Genomic DNA, 20,122 nt, shown 5'->3' with positions numbered 1-20,122 from the left:
TCTTTATATAAATTGATGGATTAGAATAAAAGAAGAAAAATATTCTTCTTACCTAAATTTCTCTTTTATTTTTCTATTTTATTGCCTGTTGGCTTTATACATTTTGCTTTGTTTTATATTTTTAGGATAGGATATCTTTGTGTTTCACTATTTAGAACAGGTTGGCCCTGAACTCAGAGATCCTCCTGTCTCCACCTTCTGAGTGCTGGGATTAAAGTCATGGACCACCATATATAAGTTGTACTAATTCTCTCCCTACCCCTACCCTTCTGTCTTCCCTATTTCACTACCACCCTTCTTTACAACATGTCCCCTTTCCCATTCTTATCTTCTTTTTATGTGTGGTCAATTGAGAAAAATTAGATTTACTTGTGTGAGACTGGTTGGGAAGTTATTCACTGAAGGAACAGGGATTTATTTCTGGCAATACCACTGAAGAAAATGAAGCCCCTTCAATAACATGAATCAAGTGCTCATAATTCTTTCTGTTACCTGCCCCATATTCAGCATCACAGTACTACAACAATTCCTACACTAGTAGAGAAACAATGACCAATATCTTTTTAGGAGATCATACAGTACTAAGTATCTCTTGAGTTATGTAAACTGGAATGTATCATTTGGATTTTTCTCTATTTCTACAGTTGTTCTGAAGACTCATGGCTCAGAAAAACTGCACCCAAGTCACACAGTTCATTCTTGTGGGCCTCACAAATCACCAGGAGTTGAACACGCCCCTCTTTGTGGTATTCTTGTCCATCTATCTTTTCACAGCCCTAGGTAACCTGGGGCTGATCCTGGTCATTAGAACAGATGCAAGACTCAACACACCCATGTACTTCTTCCTCAGCAACTTGGCTTTTGTTGATTTCTGCTACTCCTCTGTCATTACACCCAAGATGCTCGGGAATTTCCTATATAGCAAAAATTTCATATCCTTCAATGCATGTGCTGCCCAGTTAGGCTGCTTTCTCACGTTCATGGTATCAGAGTGCTTGTTATTGGCTTCCATGGCGTATGATAGATATGCAGCCATCTGTAATCCTCTACTGTATATGGTCACAATGTCCCCCAGAATCTGCATCCAGCTTGTAGTTGCACCCTATACCTATAGCTTCCTGATGGCATTGATTCACACTCTTCTCACCTTCCGCCTGTGCTATTGCCATTCCAATATCATCAATCACTTCTATTGTGATGATATGCCCCTTCTCAGGCTTGCTTGCTCAGACACTCAGTACAAACAGCTGTCGATTTTGGCCTGTGCTGGAATCACATTCATTTCTTCTGTTCTGATTGTTTCTGTTTCCTACATGTTCATTATCTCTGCCATTCTTAGGATGCGCTCAGCTGCAGGAAGACGCAAAGCCTTTTCTACCTGCAGCTCCCACATGATGGCCGTGAGCATCTTCTACGGAACTCTTATCTTTATGTACTTACAGCCAAGTTCTGACCACTCCCTTGATACAGATAAGATGGCCTCTGTCTTCTACACAGTGATCATCCCCATGCTAAACCCCTTGATCTACAGCCTTAGGAACAAGGATGTGAAAGATGCCCTGAAGAAAGTCATAGATGGTAGAAACCAGACTTCGGTGTTTAAAGAGCTAAGAAAATAATTTCAATAAACATAGATTTTCACTCTTGGTCTCCCCTCCAATATTAGTAAAATGAGTTTAATATCTTAAAATTAATTGGTGTTCAACAGAAATATTATTTAATCAAACATTTCTGTGTCATCTTTTCTTTTTATTATTTTTTATTTTATTGAAATAGATTACTTTCCATATAATATATTCTAATTACAGTTTCTCTTCTCTCAAATTCTTCCAGTTCTTCTTCACCTTCAATGTGAATCCACCTGCTTTCTGTCCCTCATTTAAAAAAAAAACCAGACAATTAAGGGATAATAATAAAATCTAATAATGTAAAACAAAAACAAACCAACTGGACTTGGACAAACAAACAAACCTAAGGGAAAGAGCTCAAGAAAATGCACAAGAAACAGAAACAGATGCAAAGACTCATTTATTCCTGTATGCTCAGAAATCCCATAAAAATGCAAAACCAGAAGCTGTAATAAACCTGTGATGTAAAGGAAAAGAATTATTTAATAAAATAAACTAAATTGAAAGTAAAAATAAAAATAATGTCTCTATCAAACTCCTTCCTTCAGGATACAGGTATCCCAAAAAAGAGGAGACAGGAAGTCCGTAATAGCCAGAGGAGATGGAGAACACCAAGTAAACAAGCCTTTCTTGACACAAGAGAGCTGGCACGCATATCAACTCACAGATACTGAAGCAGTGTGCCTAGGGGCTGCTTGGGTGTGCAGCAGATAGGGTCCTAGAGCTAGATGGAAAAGTGAACACATGTCAAGATCCCTAATCCTAAACTATTTCCAAATGATAACCACTTGCAAATGATGAATTAGTTTTCTCTAAGGGAGTCTCACTGGGAAAACAAACCACTCATAGAGACAGACCACATTCCCAGACATAGATGGCCAACAGAAAATGAGAGCAGTGGTGTTTTGGAGTTTGTCTTGTAAGGACATGGAAAATTTTAAGAACTTTGCAAGATTAAGAACTGATTAGTGTTGGGACTAATTGAGTCCTGGCTTTCAGCTGCTCTTCCCTGTCTAGAGCCTTCTAATTGAAGTTACTAGAAGCTGTGCCTAGCTTAGAGGATCAGAGGATGGGATTTTCACCTGTTGGCCATTGACTGCAGTGTATTTTAGCCTCCATGGTGCTATTAAAGAGGGGCTTTTGGTACCAGTGATTGAAGGTCTGAGTGTCCGTCTGTCTCTGCATTAGTATTCTCAACCTCCAGCCCCTTGCCCGAAGCTCACGAACTGGGTTCTAGCGCATAGAGCACTAGACAGGGAGCGCGGTGCGCAGCAGATTAGGGCACTGGGTTCAAGTAAAAACCAAAGACGTCCCAAGATGTTTCTAGCAGCTATGAGGTTTATATACCCAACAGTCAAGTGGGCCAACAGGTGAAAATCCCATCCTCTGAGCCTCAAGGCAAGGCACAGCTTTTAATAACTCTAATCAGAAGGCTCTAGCAGGGAAGAGCAGCTGAAGGCCAGGACTTCAAATGGTCCCAACAAGTGGGACCAACCTAGTCCCTCTGCATGTGTGTAACAACCATGCAGCTTGGTCTCTTAGTGAGGCATCTAACAGTAAGAACAGGACCTTTCCCTGGCACTTAGGTTATTTTTGGTAATCTGTTAACCATACTAGATTATCTGGCCCTGCTTCAAGATAAAGGGGAGACGCTTGGTACTGCCTCAACTTGATATGCCATGTGCAAACTCACGGGAGGTCTGTCTCTTTCCGAATGGAGATGAAGGAGTAGTGGGTAGGGAGACAGGTGTATGGGAAAGGGGAGGGTACAAAAGTAAAGGACAGAGAAGACACTGTGTGCTTTGTAAAATAAATGAAAATAAAAACCGATGTGTTTTAGATCATATAGTTTAGTGACTAAATCAGTATCAGACACCAACAGCCTAGAAGAAGAAACACATACTTATTGAGTATTTCAAAACAGCAAATAAACACAGCATTATATTTTATGGTCCTCTAAAGTAGATTTTTGCAACTTAGTTCTTCCAAATATATGCAAATTTTAAGAATTATCACATGGCAGTTCTTTTGTAGCTGTTGTTCTACATAACTATTTTATTGTGCGTTACTTTATATGGAATGTTTCTTTTTTTAAAACTATTACTGGTTCTATGTGGATTCCACATCACGCATTCCAATCTCACTTATCTCCCCGTCTCCTCGTATCTGCCTACTGCCCGTGCAACGTTCCCCCAAATCGAAACCAAATGTAAGAGAAAAACCTAAAACCAAGCAGAAATAATATAAGTAATGAAAATCAGAAAAAATGACAGTTCCCAAAACATCATATTAAGGCAAAGATATGACAAAGCGGAGTTTAAGATCTATGGTTTCTGCAAACCAAAACATTATATTAATTATCTCTCACCTGATTTGGGGTGTCTATGCCCCAAAGACATAGACTATTTTTTTTTTGACTGATTCTTCTTACATCATTCTTTTAAGTAGATCCTTTGGGATAGTTTCGCTGATAAAAGTCCATAGTTTGCTGCTGTTCAAGCATTATGTGCAGAAGAAATAGAACTCAGGTTTTCCAAGTAAGTTCAGTAAACAGGTTTTGACATTAGTGACAAATATGTATTTTAAAATTGAAGACCATAAAGATCTTTAGACTGAAAATTTTTAGGTAACATTTTCTGAAATAAAGAAAAATAGTTTATTCTTGTATTATTTTAATTTACTTTAATATACTTCATAGTGTATAGAATATATAATTAGATTTTGGGTGGGAAGTATTTGAAAAGTCTAAAATCCATTAAGTTATTTTGAAAAGACTAGACACCCAAAGGAAATATTCTAATCTATGTCAAAACCTCACTTCTTGAGGTTTCTTGAAATTCTGTCTTTTGATAGCTATTTTACATTAGAAGGGCAATTGTTGATTAGGCAACCAGTACCTATGCCTAGACTTAAAACCCCACTATAATTATTTTTCTTTGATAAAATAGCATGAGTAATTTTCAGCCCAGAAGGAACTTTCACATCTATGCTTTAGGAGGAGCTTACCTCTATTTCATATTTCAGTAGCTAAGCCAAGCATTCCAAATAAGAGACAAGATCACCAGTGCATGGCATTGCCCTAATTTAACTACTAACCACTAACTAATGCTGTTATCATTATGATAAAAAAATACATCAATGCAGACAAAGGAAAGTCACCAAGGCCTCGGTCCACAAAAAATAAAAGTACAGAAGCCTAAATAATTTTGAGAGTGGGAAACACAGTCTCCCCAGGAAATGTTACACAAATTGGTTGTCCAATACTAAATGGTCAGCCATGAAAATATATGTATAAATCACATTATGCTAACTAAGGAGGTTGTTTTGTGTATTTTGGAATATAAATGTATAATTATATGTATATAAAACAGTAATTAATGAAAAGAGAGGCCATGGATTTGAACAACAGCTAGCAGAGTTATATAGGAGGTATTAGAAGGACAAAATGGAAATGGGAAATGATATAATATTATAATTCTAAAAACATGCTAAGTAATTAAAAAAAATGAACTATCTATTGTGTGACAGGCTTAGAGTATCAAGAACGTCCACAGGTGTAGACAGGATCAGAGATTTGTCTAACTTATGTGCATTTTGTGAGGAAGTACTCAACATTTGTGTTGTATAAATACTAGGAAAAGACAGGTCATTTGTAACACTTTCTCTGAGGAGGATAGAGTTTCTCATGACTTTGATTTAGTATTGAAAGATGCATGATGTTCAAGCAAATGCATATACAATATTGTAAGTATATGTGCATGCATATTTTTTGCACAGGACTATAAGTGCAAAACAGTTGATGGAAGTTCTGGGTATAAGGAAACATGACACACTATTTCAGAAAAGCAGTAAAATAAATTATCCCAAGAAACCAGAAAATGGTTAAAGGGAAGCCATGCATGTTTGTGTTCCTACAGTTGATAGCAAGAATGACAGACCTTGGGTGGAAAAATAAGAAGAGCTAAACATACCCAATGAAACTCTATGAAAACATGAATATGCTGTGCTTTTCTTGAAACATGTTTAGCAAAGAAAAACAAGAGTCAGTAATCTTTCAAGATTTAGACAGTCACATCTCTATATATGAGGTATAACTTTGAATATTTTCACATTCTGTGGCAGCTTTTTGTTTTGTTTTGTTTTGTTTTTCTCCCCCCCTTTTTTTTTTCAAGACAGGGTTTCTCTGTGTAGCGTTGGCTGTCCTGGAACTCACCTTGTTGACCAGGCTGGCCTAAAAACAACAGAGATCCGCCTGCCTCTGCCTCCTGAGTGCTGGGATTAAAGGCATGCACCACCACTGCCCAGATTTTATGACATTTGCAACACTTGATCATAGTTAAAAATAAACCTCATGTCACCATCAAGCAGATATACAAGCTAAAAAAAAATGTGGTCCTTGAAAATATTTTTTAAATTGAAGACTGATAACCATTTCCATGTTGTGGGAATGCCTACTGGCCTATTTGGGTGTGGTCTGAGATACTGTAAGCACAGACCAAAACCATGCATGACCCCTTTTTTGATTGAATTTGGTTCCTAGCTTCCAGCACCCAGAGAGGACCATGGATCTCTTCCCTTACTGTGAGTTTTATCCCCAATCAAATAACTTACCTACATTTAGGTGCCCAATATGGGGCTTGAATCCACAACTCTGAGATTAAGAGTCTCATGCTCTACAGACTGAGCTAGCCAGGCAATCAGCAAAAGTCTCATTTGTAATATTGGGGCAACTTACTTTGGCTAAGACCCAAAGTATCTGACAGAATATTTTTTATTATTTATTTTTATTTATTTATTTTTACTTAAAAATTTCTAACTCCTCCCCTCCTCCCATTTCTTTCCCTCTCCCTCATCCCCCTCCCCCTCCTCCAATCCAAAGAGCAGTCAGGGTTCCCTGCCCTGTGGGAAGTCCAACATCTTCCCCCTTCCATCCAGGTCTAGGAAGGTGAGCATCCGAACTGACTAGGCTCCCACAAAGCCAGTACATGCAGTAGGATCAAAACCCAGTGCCATTGTCCTTGACTTCTCAGTCAGCCCTCCTTGTCCAACACGTTCAGAGAGTCCGGTTTGATCACCTGCTCCTTCAGTCCCAGTCCAGCAGCCTGTGTACTATCTGCAGAGGGAGGAATGGGAAAAGGTCAACAGAGAGCTAATTTAGATAAGTTGTCAAAGAGAACAGATACTTCAGACACCACAACCCAAGGGAAAGAATCAATTTCTCAGAGAGTACAGTTGTTAGTCCTTCCAGGAAGTGACTCCAAGCCTAAGCTAGGCTTGCCAAGTCTGTTTTGAACAATCAACTAAAGCTCCCTTTGTCCTTTTGAGAAAACATAGCGTCACTCTGATGCCCAACATGTAATAAACTATGATAATTTCTGTAGAGTATATACTAGATATAGAGGTAAAGAAGAGAATTTTGTGTGTGTTTTTTATGGGAGCAAAATGTAGTTTACTTTATATAGAAATGGTGATTCCATTAGGATACATTTATTTTTTATTTTATCAGTGTCAACATCTGATTTGTTTTACATATTCAAAGAATTAATGTTGAGTTTTAAATAATAAGTAGCAACTTCAGGAAAAGATGGAAGTAGTAGACTGGCTATTATCTTATTTTCAATTTAGACTGAGAGAAATATGTCTAACAAAATACCTCCTCAGCTGGGCGGTGGTGGCGCACGCCTTTAATCCCAGCACTCGGGAGGCAGAGGCAGGCGGATCTCTGTGAGTTCGAGACCAGCCTGGTATACAAGAGCTAGTTCCAGGACAGGCTCCAAAACCAAAGAGAAACCCTGTCTCAAGAAAAACAAAAAAAAAAAAAAAAAAAAAAAAAAAAAACCTCCTCGTAATCATCTCTTGCTCTGACTCCAAAAGGCTTAATCATTTTCCAATTCAGCTATTACTTTCATGTTAACAATACAATGGTGTTTCACTACATTAAGAGAAAATATTCTTGTCAAAATCTTGGTCACCTTTTTTCTATTGATTTGCACACAGATTTTGTGAAGACTCATGACTCAGATAAACTGCACGCAGGTGACAGAGTTCATTCTTGTGGGCCTCACAGATCGCCAGGAGCTAAAGATGCCTCTCTTTGTGGTATTCTTAGCCATCTATCTTTTCACGACAGTTGGCAACCTGGGTCTGATTCTGGTCATTAAAACAGATGCAAGACTCAACACACCCATGTACTTCTTCCTCAGCAACTTGGCTTTTGTTGATTTCTGCTACTCCTCTGTCATTACACCCAAGATGCTTGGAAATTTCTTGTATCAAAAAAATGTGATATCCTTCAATGCATGTGCTGCACAGTTAGGCTGTTTCCTAGCCTTCATGACAGCCGAGTGTTTGCTATTGGCTTCCATGGCTTATGACAGGTATGTGGCCATTTGTAACCCTCTACTCTATATGGTCCTAATGTCCCCAGGGATTTGCCTTCAGCTTGTAGCTACACCCTACTGCTACAGCTTCCTGGTAGCCCTGTTTCACGCCATCCTCACCTTTCGCCTCTGCTATTGCCATTCCAATATCATCAATCACTTCTACTGTGATGACATGCCTCTCCTCAGGCTAACTTGTTCAGACACTCACTCTAAACAGCTATGGATCTTTGCCTGTGCTGGCATCATGTTCATATCCTCTCTGCTCATTGTATTTATTTCCTATACATTCATTATTTCTGCCATCCTGAGGATGCGCTCAGCTGAGGGAAGACGCAAGGCTTTCTCCACATGTGGTTCCCACATGTTGGCAGTAACCATTTTCTATGGAACCCTCATCTTTATGTACTTGCAGCCCAGTTCTAACCACTCTCTAGACACAGACAAAATGGCTTCTGTCTTCTATACAGTGATCATCCCTATGTTGAACCCTTTGATCTACAGCTTAAGGAATAAGGAAGTGAAGGATGCCATGAAGAAATTAATTATCTTTAGGAACCAAAGCCTTATGTCATGAAATTAAGAAAATGACTTGAATAAATAATAATAGTCTATGTGTGTTCCCTCTTTTTCCAATAAAATACTATTAACATGTCTACTTTTTCAATATATTATATGAATATATAGAAACTGTCTTTCCTATATAGAGAAATTTTCAATGCGGAATGTAATTTCATATATAAAGCAAGATGCAATAATTTGGAAACCATTTTTTTTATTTCTGAAATGGGAAATGTACAACAAAAATTATATGGTGGGAAGAATTTTTTTTTTTTTTTTATTTTCAAGACAGGGTTTCTCCGTAGCTTTTGGTTCCTGTCCTGGAACTAGGATGATAAGAATTTATATCAAATTCCAACTGAAAAAATTACAACCTGTTCTTTTTTGTTTTTTTAATTATAATTTTAAGATTGTAGGATAATTACAATATTTTTCCTTCCATTTCCTCCATGCAAAATATATTCCTTTCATATATCCTTGGAACTATGTGTGTAGCTTCTGAGTTTACTGGAAGACACAATCTAACAGTAGACTCCTGGGTCCACTGGCTCTTATGTTGTTTCTGCACCCTCTCCTCACCTTTCCCAGGGTTCCCTAAGGATTTGGTACAGGAGTGTTTTGTAGATGTATTTATTGGGACTGGAACCCATCACTGCCCCCTTAGGTCTGCCACGTCAGATTTGGCGTTATCGTGGTTAATAGGCATCATAGTTGGATGGGACTGTTGGTTACTTCCTTCCTTTAGAATTTTGCATAATGCGTTGGGGTGCTATGAAACTAGTCATGAGAGCAAAGACATTCAAATCAGTTCCAACAAATGGTGCTGGCATTACTGGATGACAACATGTAAAAAATGTAAATAGATCCATATCTATCCCTATGCACAAAACTTAAGTCCAAATGAATCGAAGGCCTCAACATAAATCCCAACACATTGAACCTCAATGAAGAAAGAGTGGGCAGTAGCCTTGAATGCATGGGCACAGGAGACCACTTCCTAAATATAACCCCAGCAGCACAGACACTGAGAGCAACAATTAAAAAATGGGAACACCTGAAACTGAGAAGCTTCTGTAAAGCAAATAACACAGTCACTAAGAAAAAATAGCAGTCTACTGAATGGGAAAATATCTTCAGTAACCCCATATCAGACAGAGGACTAATCTCTAATCTCTAAAATATACAAAGAATTCAAAAAACTTGAAATCAAATAACCAAATAATACAATCAAAGCACGAAGTAAAGATCTAAAGACAGAATTTTCTAAGAAGAAATGCAAAAGTGCCAAAAGGCACTTAAGGACTTGTTCAACATCCTTAGTCATTAGGGAAATGCAAATCAAAACGAGTCTGAGATACCATCTTATACTGGTCAGAATGAATATGATCAAAACACCAATGATAGCTTATGCTAGAGAGGATGCAGAGTAAGGGGAACAGTTCCTCCATTCTTGGTGGGAGTATATACTTGTATGGACACTTTGGAAATCAGTATGGCGGGTTCTCAGAAAATTGGGAATCAAAGTACCTCAGAGCTCAACAATAACACTTTTGCACATATACCCAAAATATGCACACTCTTATCACAGGGACATCTGCTCAACTATGTTCATAGCAGCATTATTCATAATAGCCAGAACCTGTAAACAGCCAGATGCCCTTCAACTGAAGAATGGATAAGGAAAATGTGGTACATTTACACAAATGAGTACTACTCAGAGGTTTAAAAAAATGACATCTTAACAATTTTTATGCAAATGTTTGGAACTAGGAAAAAACATCCTGAGTGAGGTAGCCTAGACCCAGACAGACAATCATGATGTGTACTGACACATAAGTGGATATTATATGCAAAACAAAAGGTCTTAGGTTCTGAATAGTGTCACCAGCAATAGAGAGTTACATTTCACCTCTTGGGGGCACCCAAGGGCAACAGACATAGGCTGCATGTTTTGGACGTCTAATGGACAGCCCTGGCCAATAACTAAAAGATTTCCCATGTGTATCACTGAAGACTTCCTCAAGTGATCTTTGGCTCTTGGAGGAAGCACTTTCAGCCCAGTTGAGAAAATTTTATTAAAATTATATTTATGTGTGTGTACAGAATAACATATATATTTTTTAGCCAAACAGTTAATGTTATGATTCCTCCTTCTTCTGTATGTCTGCCTTATTCATTATTAACTCTGCAACCATACCTAAAGAGATCCTATTTTTCTTATTTCCTGTCTGATAACTTACTTTCCCTCTATCCTCCTTCCAGCATATTCTGCACCCAGTTCCTTTCCTGTTTGTAAAGAGCCTGCCCCTTTCCCATTTCCCTGATCAGATCACTTTTCTCCTCCTGTTCTTCTCTCCATGACTTTAATGTTTATATGTCAGAGAAAGAACTCAGAGAAATGCTCAATTATTACTCCCCCGTTAGTACTCTTACTCTACATTAGTAATGATCCACATAAAAAGCGATAGCTTAAATTTTTCCTCTCTTTCTAATTTCTTGAAAAAGTATGGAACTCTAAGACTACCTTGTCTCTATGAATTTAACAAATTGCTTATTGATAGTAAGACCACTACATTCTAATTCCATTTGTGTCAATGATTGTACAGGGCTTTCTATTATCATGGCTGTCTTGATTATTGTTTACAAAGTAAGTCTTTAAGTAAATTGTTTTAATATGCTGCTTAGCATATGCTATATAATTCCCACTTTATCTTTTGGAAAATATAATTCAAGGATAGAATCCCTGGGAAGGATAACATATTTTAAGCAAATGTACTTGTAATAGTTGAAACAATAAAGACCATGTAGCCAGTAGCAAGCAAACATACCCAGGCAATCAGCCATTTCTTAGTAAGGTGTGGTATATATAGCACAAAAAAATCTAATTTGACTTTGCAAAATATCATCATGTATCTATCAGTACTATATAATAAAAAATAGAAAATAATTTTAAAAATGTGAAGTTTTACCGTGTATTTAATATTTTAAAAATGTAGTCTAATGTAGTTTCATGAATAGTGACAGGAGACATAGGAGTGCTGCAGATAGTAAATTAGTTATTAACACTTGTCAGTGTGAGCTCTGAACTCACTCCACTTCATCGCATGGGAAGTCCCAGTAGCATGCAGATGAACTTGGTTATCACATAAACAGTGAAGTCATAGTCAAGACTAAAGCTGATGCAACACGTGTCTTTTACAATGAGCTACCAGCAAGACTGCTCACCATCTGCCTAGAGAAACAGACACAGAGAGAAATTTGACTTTTACGATACTGAACAGTGAACTCCTTTTTCTAAAATTAATACTGCTGGCCTCTCTTGGCAGCACATACAGAATGTATGGAAATATCTTCCTATCCAGCTGAAGTACAGTTTCTTTTGTCTCCATTTGAAGAAAATTTATACACTAGAAAGTGAAGTTTCGAGTCATATCATCATGCTTTCTGGACAAACTCAAGCCAAGTGTAGCTGAGAGATGGTGTGTTTCAGTGTGTATAGCTCTTAACCTCATGAGTCAGAACAGTTTGCAGTGGGCAGCTGAAGTATCATAAAGGACATAGTGTCATGTGTTTAAGTTCTCAGTCTCTCCAAGGGTCTAATACTTGGTAAGAAACTATACTCTCAGAAGACAAGTAATTGTCTTTTGAAAAAATTACCCCTTTCCTTTTAAATTATAATTACGTCAACTGAAATTCCCTTCAGGGCTGCAACAAACCTTCATATAAACTTGCATCTTCTGTGTCTCAAGATTTACAGACATGCAGTGAAATTACCAACTCTGTTTGTAGAGGGGTCGGCCCAATTGGAAGAAGTGGATTTAAAGTCTTTCTTTACTGATTTGTTTGACAGTTATTCTGGATCCCAGCTGAATCAGGTATTCTTTTGAATTACTCAACAGAAAGAACTGTATAGAACAATAGGAAAAAAGTCATCACCAAAATCAATTGCCATAGCTTTTAAATGTCAATCAATATGTTTCATATCCCTATATCATAGGCTAGCATATATGAGTATTCTAAGATTACTTGGCATTTATATATTTTATTATATATATATGTATATATATTACTTTCTATTTAACAGGAGAATTTATTCCTGCTTTGAACTAATTATTACTTAATATAAAATATGTTAATTATATCTAGCACTTTGTCAAAAAATTTGATTCACAAGAAGTATTAGGGTTTTAAATCAAAAGAGTGACTGGGCCTTCTAGAAACTCTTTGGATATCATGTCTGATCATCTTTTGCTTTGTAATCCAAAATTTCAAACCAAGGCAACCTTCAGGCCTTTCTGGAAATTAGTGATTTTTCCCCTCAACTATAGACAGGCATCTGGGGCAGTATTGGTTATGATTTCTGGTATAAGTATTTTCATGTTCACATATTCTCTCCTTCTAAGCATTGCAGATTCTATATCAGGAAGAACAACTACTATATGAACTGTCAACTAGAAAGCTGATGAGAAGACTGAGAAGATGCTGAAGTGGGGTGAATGGAATCAGTACCACCTCTACTGTGCTTAGGGCAAGAATTTTAATCTGCCGACTTTACACTAATCAGAGATCAATCTAGAAGAACAAAACTCGAAAAATATTGATTTTATTTTGTTCCTTTTGACGCTGAATGCTTAAAGGTACAGGATAAACTAATTTTACTGAATTAACTAAAGCATATTATTTACCTATAATAGGAAAATTATTTATACATATTTGTGTGTACATCTAGAAATATTGGGCATATGATTTTCAGACTATTATTAATATTTTTGTTCTTTGAAATTCATTTATACAACAAATAGAAGAAGTAAATTCAGAACACTTAGACATAAAAAAAGAAGAAATTCTATGATTGTTCCTAACTACATTCCTGAGAAAGATATTAGGTTAATACTTTGTCTCAAGGCAACCTACACTCCTATTTCTTAATAGTATTTTCATGCATAAAAATATTTAGTGTATTTACAAAGTTATTACCCCAAGCCTCTGTAGAACTGTATTTTCCTCATAGGCTTGCTTTTTCCAGTTTAATGTGTATACTTTACTGAAAGATTATTATTTACAGTAATGAAGCAGAAAATGGAGTTTTGAGCTTATGTTTCACTCCCTGAAGAATTTCTAATCTTTGAATTCCTCTTTATACCATGTCCAAATTACCAATCAAGTAAAAGCCTACAGAGTGCAAACCATAGTTCTCTTTTGAGTGAACATAGTATATTTCATTCTTCTCTTAATACAAACTTGGATTGTTTCCTACAGAATCAAGACCACACAAGAAGGTACCATTTGGAAGTTGTGACCATAAAACATTTTGCATGGACTGAATGGCCAAAGGCAACCATTCAGCAGTGACAGAGTTCATCCTCTTGGGACTTACAGAAGATCCTGAGCTTCAGGTCATTCTTTTTGTAATCCTTCTAATCATTTACTTGTTTAGTGTCATGAGTAACCTAGGACTGGTTCTGTTAATCCAAATCAGTCCTCAGCTTCAGTCCCCCATGTATTTTTTCCTCAGTCATCTGGCTTTTGTTGATTTCTGCTACACCTCCTGTGTCACTCCAAATGCTCTGGTGAATTTTTTGCGTGAAATTAAAAGCATATCATTTTATGGATGTGCAGCGCAGGTGTGTTTCTTCACCACATTTTCTGTGTGTGAAGTCTTCCTGCTGTCTGTAATGGCCTATGATAGGTATGTGGCCATCTGCAACCCTTTGCTCTATGTGATTATCATGCCAAGGCGACTTTGCTTTCAAATAGCCATGACCACGTACGTGTATGCATTTGTCACAGCACTTATTCAGACGGTGACGACCTTCCTTTTGTCTTTCTGTGACTCTAACCGCGTGAACCAGTTCTTCTGTGAGGACATTCCTCTCATGGCTCTAGCTTGCTCCAGCACTCGAGTCAAGGAGCTGATGCTGTTGAGTATGGCTGGGTTCAACATATGCTGCTCTCTCCTCATTGTCCTCATCTCCTACCTGTTCATCGTGTCTGCAATCCTGAAGAAGCACTCGGGGGAAGGGAGACGGAAAGTCTTCTCCACCTGCGCTTCTCACTTGTCTTCTATTGCTATATACTATGGGACAATCATTTTTATGTACTTACAGCCTGAATCTAGCCATTCCTTAAATACAGACAAATTTGCTGCTGTTTTTTATGTAGTGATAATACCCATGCTAAACCCATTAATTTATAGTTTAAGGAATAAGGAGGTGAAAAGTGCATTAAAGAGAAGTATAGATAAGATTCCTCTGAGTATTAGTAAATGATCCGAAATAACTGAAGCAATAAAACATCAGGTCAACGTGTCTAAATTTGCCTAGAATCACAGTGGTGATATCCACTAGGAGAAAATACAGGTAAACATTTGCCCTTGGGATTAAATTCTCAAATACCTAATATANTCACAATTATTTTAAATACTGTGATGGGAGAGGGGAAAGTCCTTGAGCAGGTGTAACTGCAGCTTGTTGGGAATTCATACTTGCATCCGCTGGTGCTGCATTCCTGACATTTCCAGCACCCTTCCTCCAGGCTTCAGCTCCCCCCATGCTGTAGTCTACATGTTGGTGTAAGGATTTTTTTAAATTATGGTCATTAAGATGGTGGCAACTTGATCTAATGGTGTTTCCAAATGAGTTGATAGTTAGTGCTTTAGTGTTAATTGAAAGATAACTGTAAAATAAATGATCCTGGGAGCTGGGGAGACAGAGGTAAACCATTCATTCCTATCCCACTGTCATGAAACTCTGCCAACAATTTCCTGTCTAGCTTTGGAGAAATCTGGAAAGAAAGAAAGAAAGAAAGAAAGAAAGAAAGAAAGAAAGGAAGGAAGGAAGGAAGGAAGGAAGGAAGGAAGGAAGGAAGGAAGGAAGGAAGGAAGGAAAGAAGGAAAGAAGGGAAAGAAAGGAAAGATTTTTCATTTTACTTTTGTATGTCATAAGCAGTAAAACAGTCAGTTTGTCCTGTGATATATTTTGTTTCATTAATACAGTGGGTTTAATATAACAACTTTTATATAATTCTTCTTATTTATATAACAGTGGATAAAGTGTTTGTTTCTTAATAAAGTGACTTCCATAATCATCATGCATCTATACCTTCACTTGTCAAAATCATTGTGTTAAGCAATATAAAACTATCAGTAGAAATGTAAATAATTTATTTTATAGCGACCATTTAAAATATAATAACCATTTTGAATAGTTAAATGAGGAAGTATTTCTATATCTGAGAAAAAATAATTATGCTCAAATTTGATTATCTCTACATGTTTTATTACTAAGAAGGAGGAAGAAGCAATATATTTTATGAAGATGAAATTTAAAACTCCTGCAACTTTTGGAGTTGTATTGTCAAAGTTTTACAAATAGCAAAAACTAAACTCTACTGAATGCTTAATACATATCTGATTTTTTTGTAGTAATATCTTTATTACTACTTACCTTGGGTATTTTCGAACAATAATGTTGTGACAGATTTGCAATTTCATCAAAAAACAAGGAAATCAGAAGAGACAACTGATAAATGGTACTGTGCCCATATAAATGCTTACAGTTATTAGTCAATAATTTTCATTTTTACCATATAACTTTGCAGCACCATGAATTTACAAATTTCTACATAGTGAATTAGTCTGTGAACTATAGGTTAAAATTTAATGGTATATTATTGCTCTCCACAGAATCAATAAAGTTTTTTTCAAATGTTCACATTGTCACAAATATCCTCATAACTAGCTGATCTAAGATAATTCTTTCTTTGAAATTTGGCTCAGATCCACGTAATATCATTGACCAACAGTAGAGTATGACTTGCTCCTGACAAAAGCAGACATGTACAACAGATTTAGAGGCACATGACTTTTTTTTCTGTTCTAAGATAGGTTCTCAGGTTTCCCAGAGTGGTTTCAGACACACTATATATAGCAGGAGAACCTCTCTCTACCTCCAGAACGCCAGGATTAAGATGTGTACCACCACACTGTTCTTTACCAGTGCTAGAAATAGAACCTAGGCTCTATGATGGTAGACAACCACAGTGTATGTGTCTCTGTCCTACGCTAGCACTCTTTCAAGCCTCCCTTTGTATCAAGTTTGCTACTAAGACATTGGCTAAAAGTGGAGAAATGGATGTTGTCATTGCTCAAAGTTACAAAAAAAATAGGATTATGATGGTACTTTTAATCAGAGTTATTATCTCACCCAACACACTGTAGTTGTTTAGAATACCATTTTCAAAGGAACAATAGACCTCCATATCCATATATACTTATGTTTAAAATGTTGCACATTTTCTAATAAAATAAAAACAAAATATATGTTGTTTTAAATTTAATTAATATGGCCAATGTATGATATCTGGAGTAATCATGATCCCATAATTAATTATAATGCTTTAAAGGTCTAATTATGGCTCTAGAGAGATAGAGAGGGTTAAGAGCAATTGCTGCTGTTTTGGAAGACTTGATTTCCACATGGTGATGCTAGGGTCCTGGAGAGGTCCTACAAAAGACCACCAATCACATATGCAATCATCAAGAGCATTTACTATTCCAGCAAGCTAAGGCCTGCCTTTCCACACAAAGGCAAGATGGTGAAGACTCAGAGAGGGATGTGTGGGCTCCTTCTAAGCACAGCAGAAAGGGAGTTCCTAGGGCAGCTAAGTTACTTTGAAGAGAATTGGCTCAAGCAAGTGGCAATCATATTAGCACATTCTAATTGGCAAGGGCTCGTTTGGATCTGGTCAGGCCTACAGTTTTCCTTTTGGAGGCAGGCCTGGAAAGTCCCAGGCTTTGTCCTTATTTTGTTATTATCTTGAACTGTTGATGTCTTAGGTAACGAGGCCTCCTCATCCTTCCTTTTGAGTGTGTTGGAGACTGATTATCATTCATTCATGGCTCCTTTTTGATAAGTAAAAAAATGACTTTTAATAATTATGCTAAGATAAATATGTCAGATTTTCCAAATACAGTAGCATTAGTTTTTGTCATCATTATATTTATAACAAAATAATTATACCTGATTGTTTTGCTTTATTTCATTTTGACCACTGTTTATTTAACCACTTAATATTTTTTCTTTTTATTATTATTATTATTAAAAATTTCCACCTCCTCCCATTTCCCTCACCCATCCCTCCACTTCCCCTCCCCCTCCCTCTCCAGTCCAAAGAGCAGTCAGGGATCCCTGTCCTGTGTGAAGTCCAAGGTCCTTCCCCCTCCATCCAGGTCTAGGAAGGTGAGCATCCATACAGACTAGGTTCCCACAAAGCCAGTACATGCAGTAGGATCAAAACCCAGTGCCACGAAGCGCAGGCAATGATCTTAACCTCTGAGACATCTCTCCAGCTTCATGGTTCTTCCTTAGAAACTGCTTGCTAGGTCTCAAGAAATTGCAATTGAAGCCTGATCTCTGAAAGAAGAGCAATCAGCCTGTTAATTAAGGCATCTCCTTGATCTTCAAAGTGGCCTTTTGCAAGATATTTGATCATGCTGTGAAACTGTTAGACTATGTTAATAAAATTAACCTCAGATCAGGGGGCAGAGCCAGTGAACAGTTGACAAGAATTAGCCATAGAAAGTACAGAGAACACAACAATACAGATAGGTAGACACAGTCTAGTAAATAGCACTCTTTTGGTTTGAGATTGTGAGGACAGGATCTCTCTCTTGCTGGGTCTCCAGCCATAAAGGAAAGTCAGCTGGTTGCTTCACAGTTTCACAGATCAAGCTGGTTTCACCCCAACATCTGACTCCTGAGTCTTTACGGCCAAATCGACCTTAGATGAAAACAATATTTGGCAGCAGACCCAAGACCAGTGGGACAGAAATCTTGACCACAGTATGATCTGTGGGGTGCTGACTGCAAGCCACGGCACACAGACTATAGTTAAAATATCAGTAGCTTCAGATGTGGCAGCCGAGCAGACATAAAAACAACATTTGGTGCCCCAATCGTTCAGAATGTCTCTGTGAAACATTCCTCTAAATCTGCATCCAGGACAACTTCAAAGCAGTTCAGTCTCACAGACTATTCTACCCAGGACTTCAGATAAGCCCTGAACCTTCCCATCACACAGAGACTAAACAACAAATGATACCATTAGCTTTTCCAGGAACTGACCATTTTATCAATTTTCTCAGGGTCTCCTAAAGATGCTGACATCCCCCCAGATGGCACGAAGTAATTTTATAAACATGATGCCCTTATTCCCAAGAGGTGGTTTTGGGTCATTTGGTGGGTTACGGATATTAGTCATTGTTTATACAGTTGAATGCAATTTGTTATTGGTAATGGTCAGGGAAGAAACTAAATAAGGTTGGATTAAGGGATTTCTTTCGTTTTGCTTTCATTCATTCTTTTGATGTCCCCTATCCTTTTTTCTCTCTTATCTAGTGGGGGAAAAGGCAGGAGGAATATAGGAATGATAGGATAAAAAGGTAGATTATTGAATCTCTAAAATACAGCTGCTCTTCTCAAAGATTTTACATTAGATTTGTATAATAAGACAAATTTAAGGTTATTTTGTTACAACATACTGTGTACATGTTTCTACTCTTGTTTAAGGTTTTGTACCTATGCACCTCATTTAATAGTGTAGTGTAAAATTCTAGATCATGAAAGCATTATTACAAGCTGTTTAGGAAAACTAAAAAATGCAGGTCAACAGTCATTTATAGCAAACAAACTTGCAGTAGAGAACAGTACTTCGCCAAATTTGACAAATACAAATGGACTGGACATTGTGAATGTAATTCTTACCTGATAATAGTTCTTATTGCATATAGTTTTACTTTGGTAGTTAAATTCTTTCCTTTAGACTGAAGGGGGGAGACTACTGTAGGATTACTTTTTGTACACTGTGCAGATGTGTTTCTACCAAGACACATTTTGATTGGTTTAATAAATAGCTGAGTAGCCAATTGCTAGGCAGGAGAGGATAGGCAGGATTTCCAGGCAGAGACAGGTACTTTGAGAAAAAGAGAGGTGCAATTTGTCTGTGAGAAATGTGTAAGTCTGACATACAGTATGGAGGATAGAATAAACCAGCTGGCAGATGTAGATTAATATAAATAGGTTAAGTTTTATCAGCTAATTGGGGAAAAGTCTACACTAAGGTCAAGCTTTCATAATTAATAAAAAGTCCCCATGTCATTATTCAGGAGGTGGTGGCCCAAGTAAGTTTGACTACAGTGGCTAAGAACTCTCTGTAACCCCAACTCCAGGCCCCTTTTAGCCTCAATGGTCATTGCATGCACTTTGTGCACAGATATGCATGTATGCATGCAAAATAGCCAGCCATTTCTATAAAATAAAATAAATCTTAAAAATAAATTCAGCTTCAGAAAGAAACTGTGAAAGAATATTTGTGATTTGAAAAAAGGAACCAAACTTTAAATTAGGCATGACTACAGATACCTCTAATCACAATACTTAGGAGGGTGAAGAAAGACTCATTTTGAGCTGCATAGCAAAGGTTTGTTTAAAAATATAAGTAAATAAATAACATGAAACATTACTATTTAAATGATTATACAATAACTGACCTACA

At 37.2% G+C, this 20,122-nt stretch overlaps 3 protein-coding genes across 3 annotated transcripts; all 3 read left to right on the top strand.

The window, feature by feature from the left end:
* The first annotated feature begins 659 nt into the window (after window positions 1–659).
* On the top strand, window positions 660–1,619 carry LOC126497674 (olfactory receptor 1044-like). Its single transcript, XM_050135849.1, has one exon. It carries the CDS (start codon window positions 660–662, stop codon window positions 1,617–1,619), a length of 960 nt encoding a protein of 319 aa, XP_049991806.1.
* Window positions 1,620–7,640: 6,021 nt separating this feature from the next.
* LOC126497663 (olfactory receptor 1044) lies at window positions 7,641–8,585 on the top strand. The gene has a single exon (XM_050135839.1). The coding sequence runs from the start codon at window positions 7,641–7,643 to the stop codon at window positions 8,583–8,585; it is 945 nt and encodes a 314-aa protein (XP_049991796.1).
* Window positions 8,586–13,893: 5,308 nt separating this feature from the next.
* Window positions 13,894–14,838, top strand: LOC126497740 (olfactory receptor 5AL1-like). Its single transcript, XM_050135918.1, has one exon. The coding sequence runs from the start codon at window positions 13,894–13,896 to the stop codon at window positions 14,836–14,838; it is 945 nt and encodes a 314-aa protein (XP_049991875.1).
* Window positions 14,839–20,122: the final 5,284 nt, after the last annotated feature.

This window comes from Alexandromys fortis, unplaced genomic scaffold, assembly GCF_014885135.2.
Source record: "Alexandromys fortis isolate MF-2015 unplaced genomic scaffold, M_Fortis_MF-2015_v1.1 scaffold_23, whole genome shotgun sequence".
In the NCBI taxonomy this organism is placed as follows: domain Eukaryota; kingdom Metazoa; phylum Chordata; class Mammalia; order Rodentia; family Cricetidae; genus Alexandromys; species Alexandromys fortis.
This window is presented reverse-complemented; position numbering and strand designations above follow the sequence as displayed.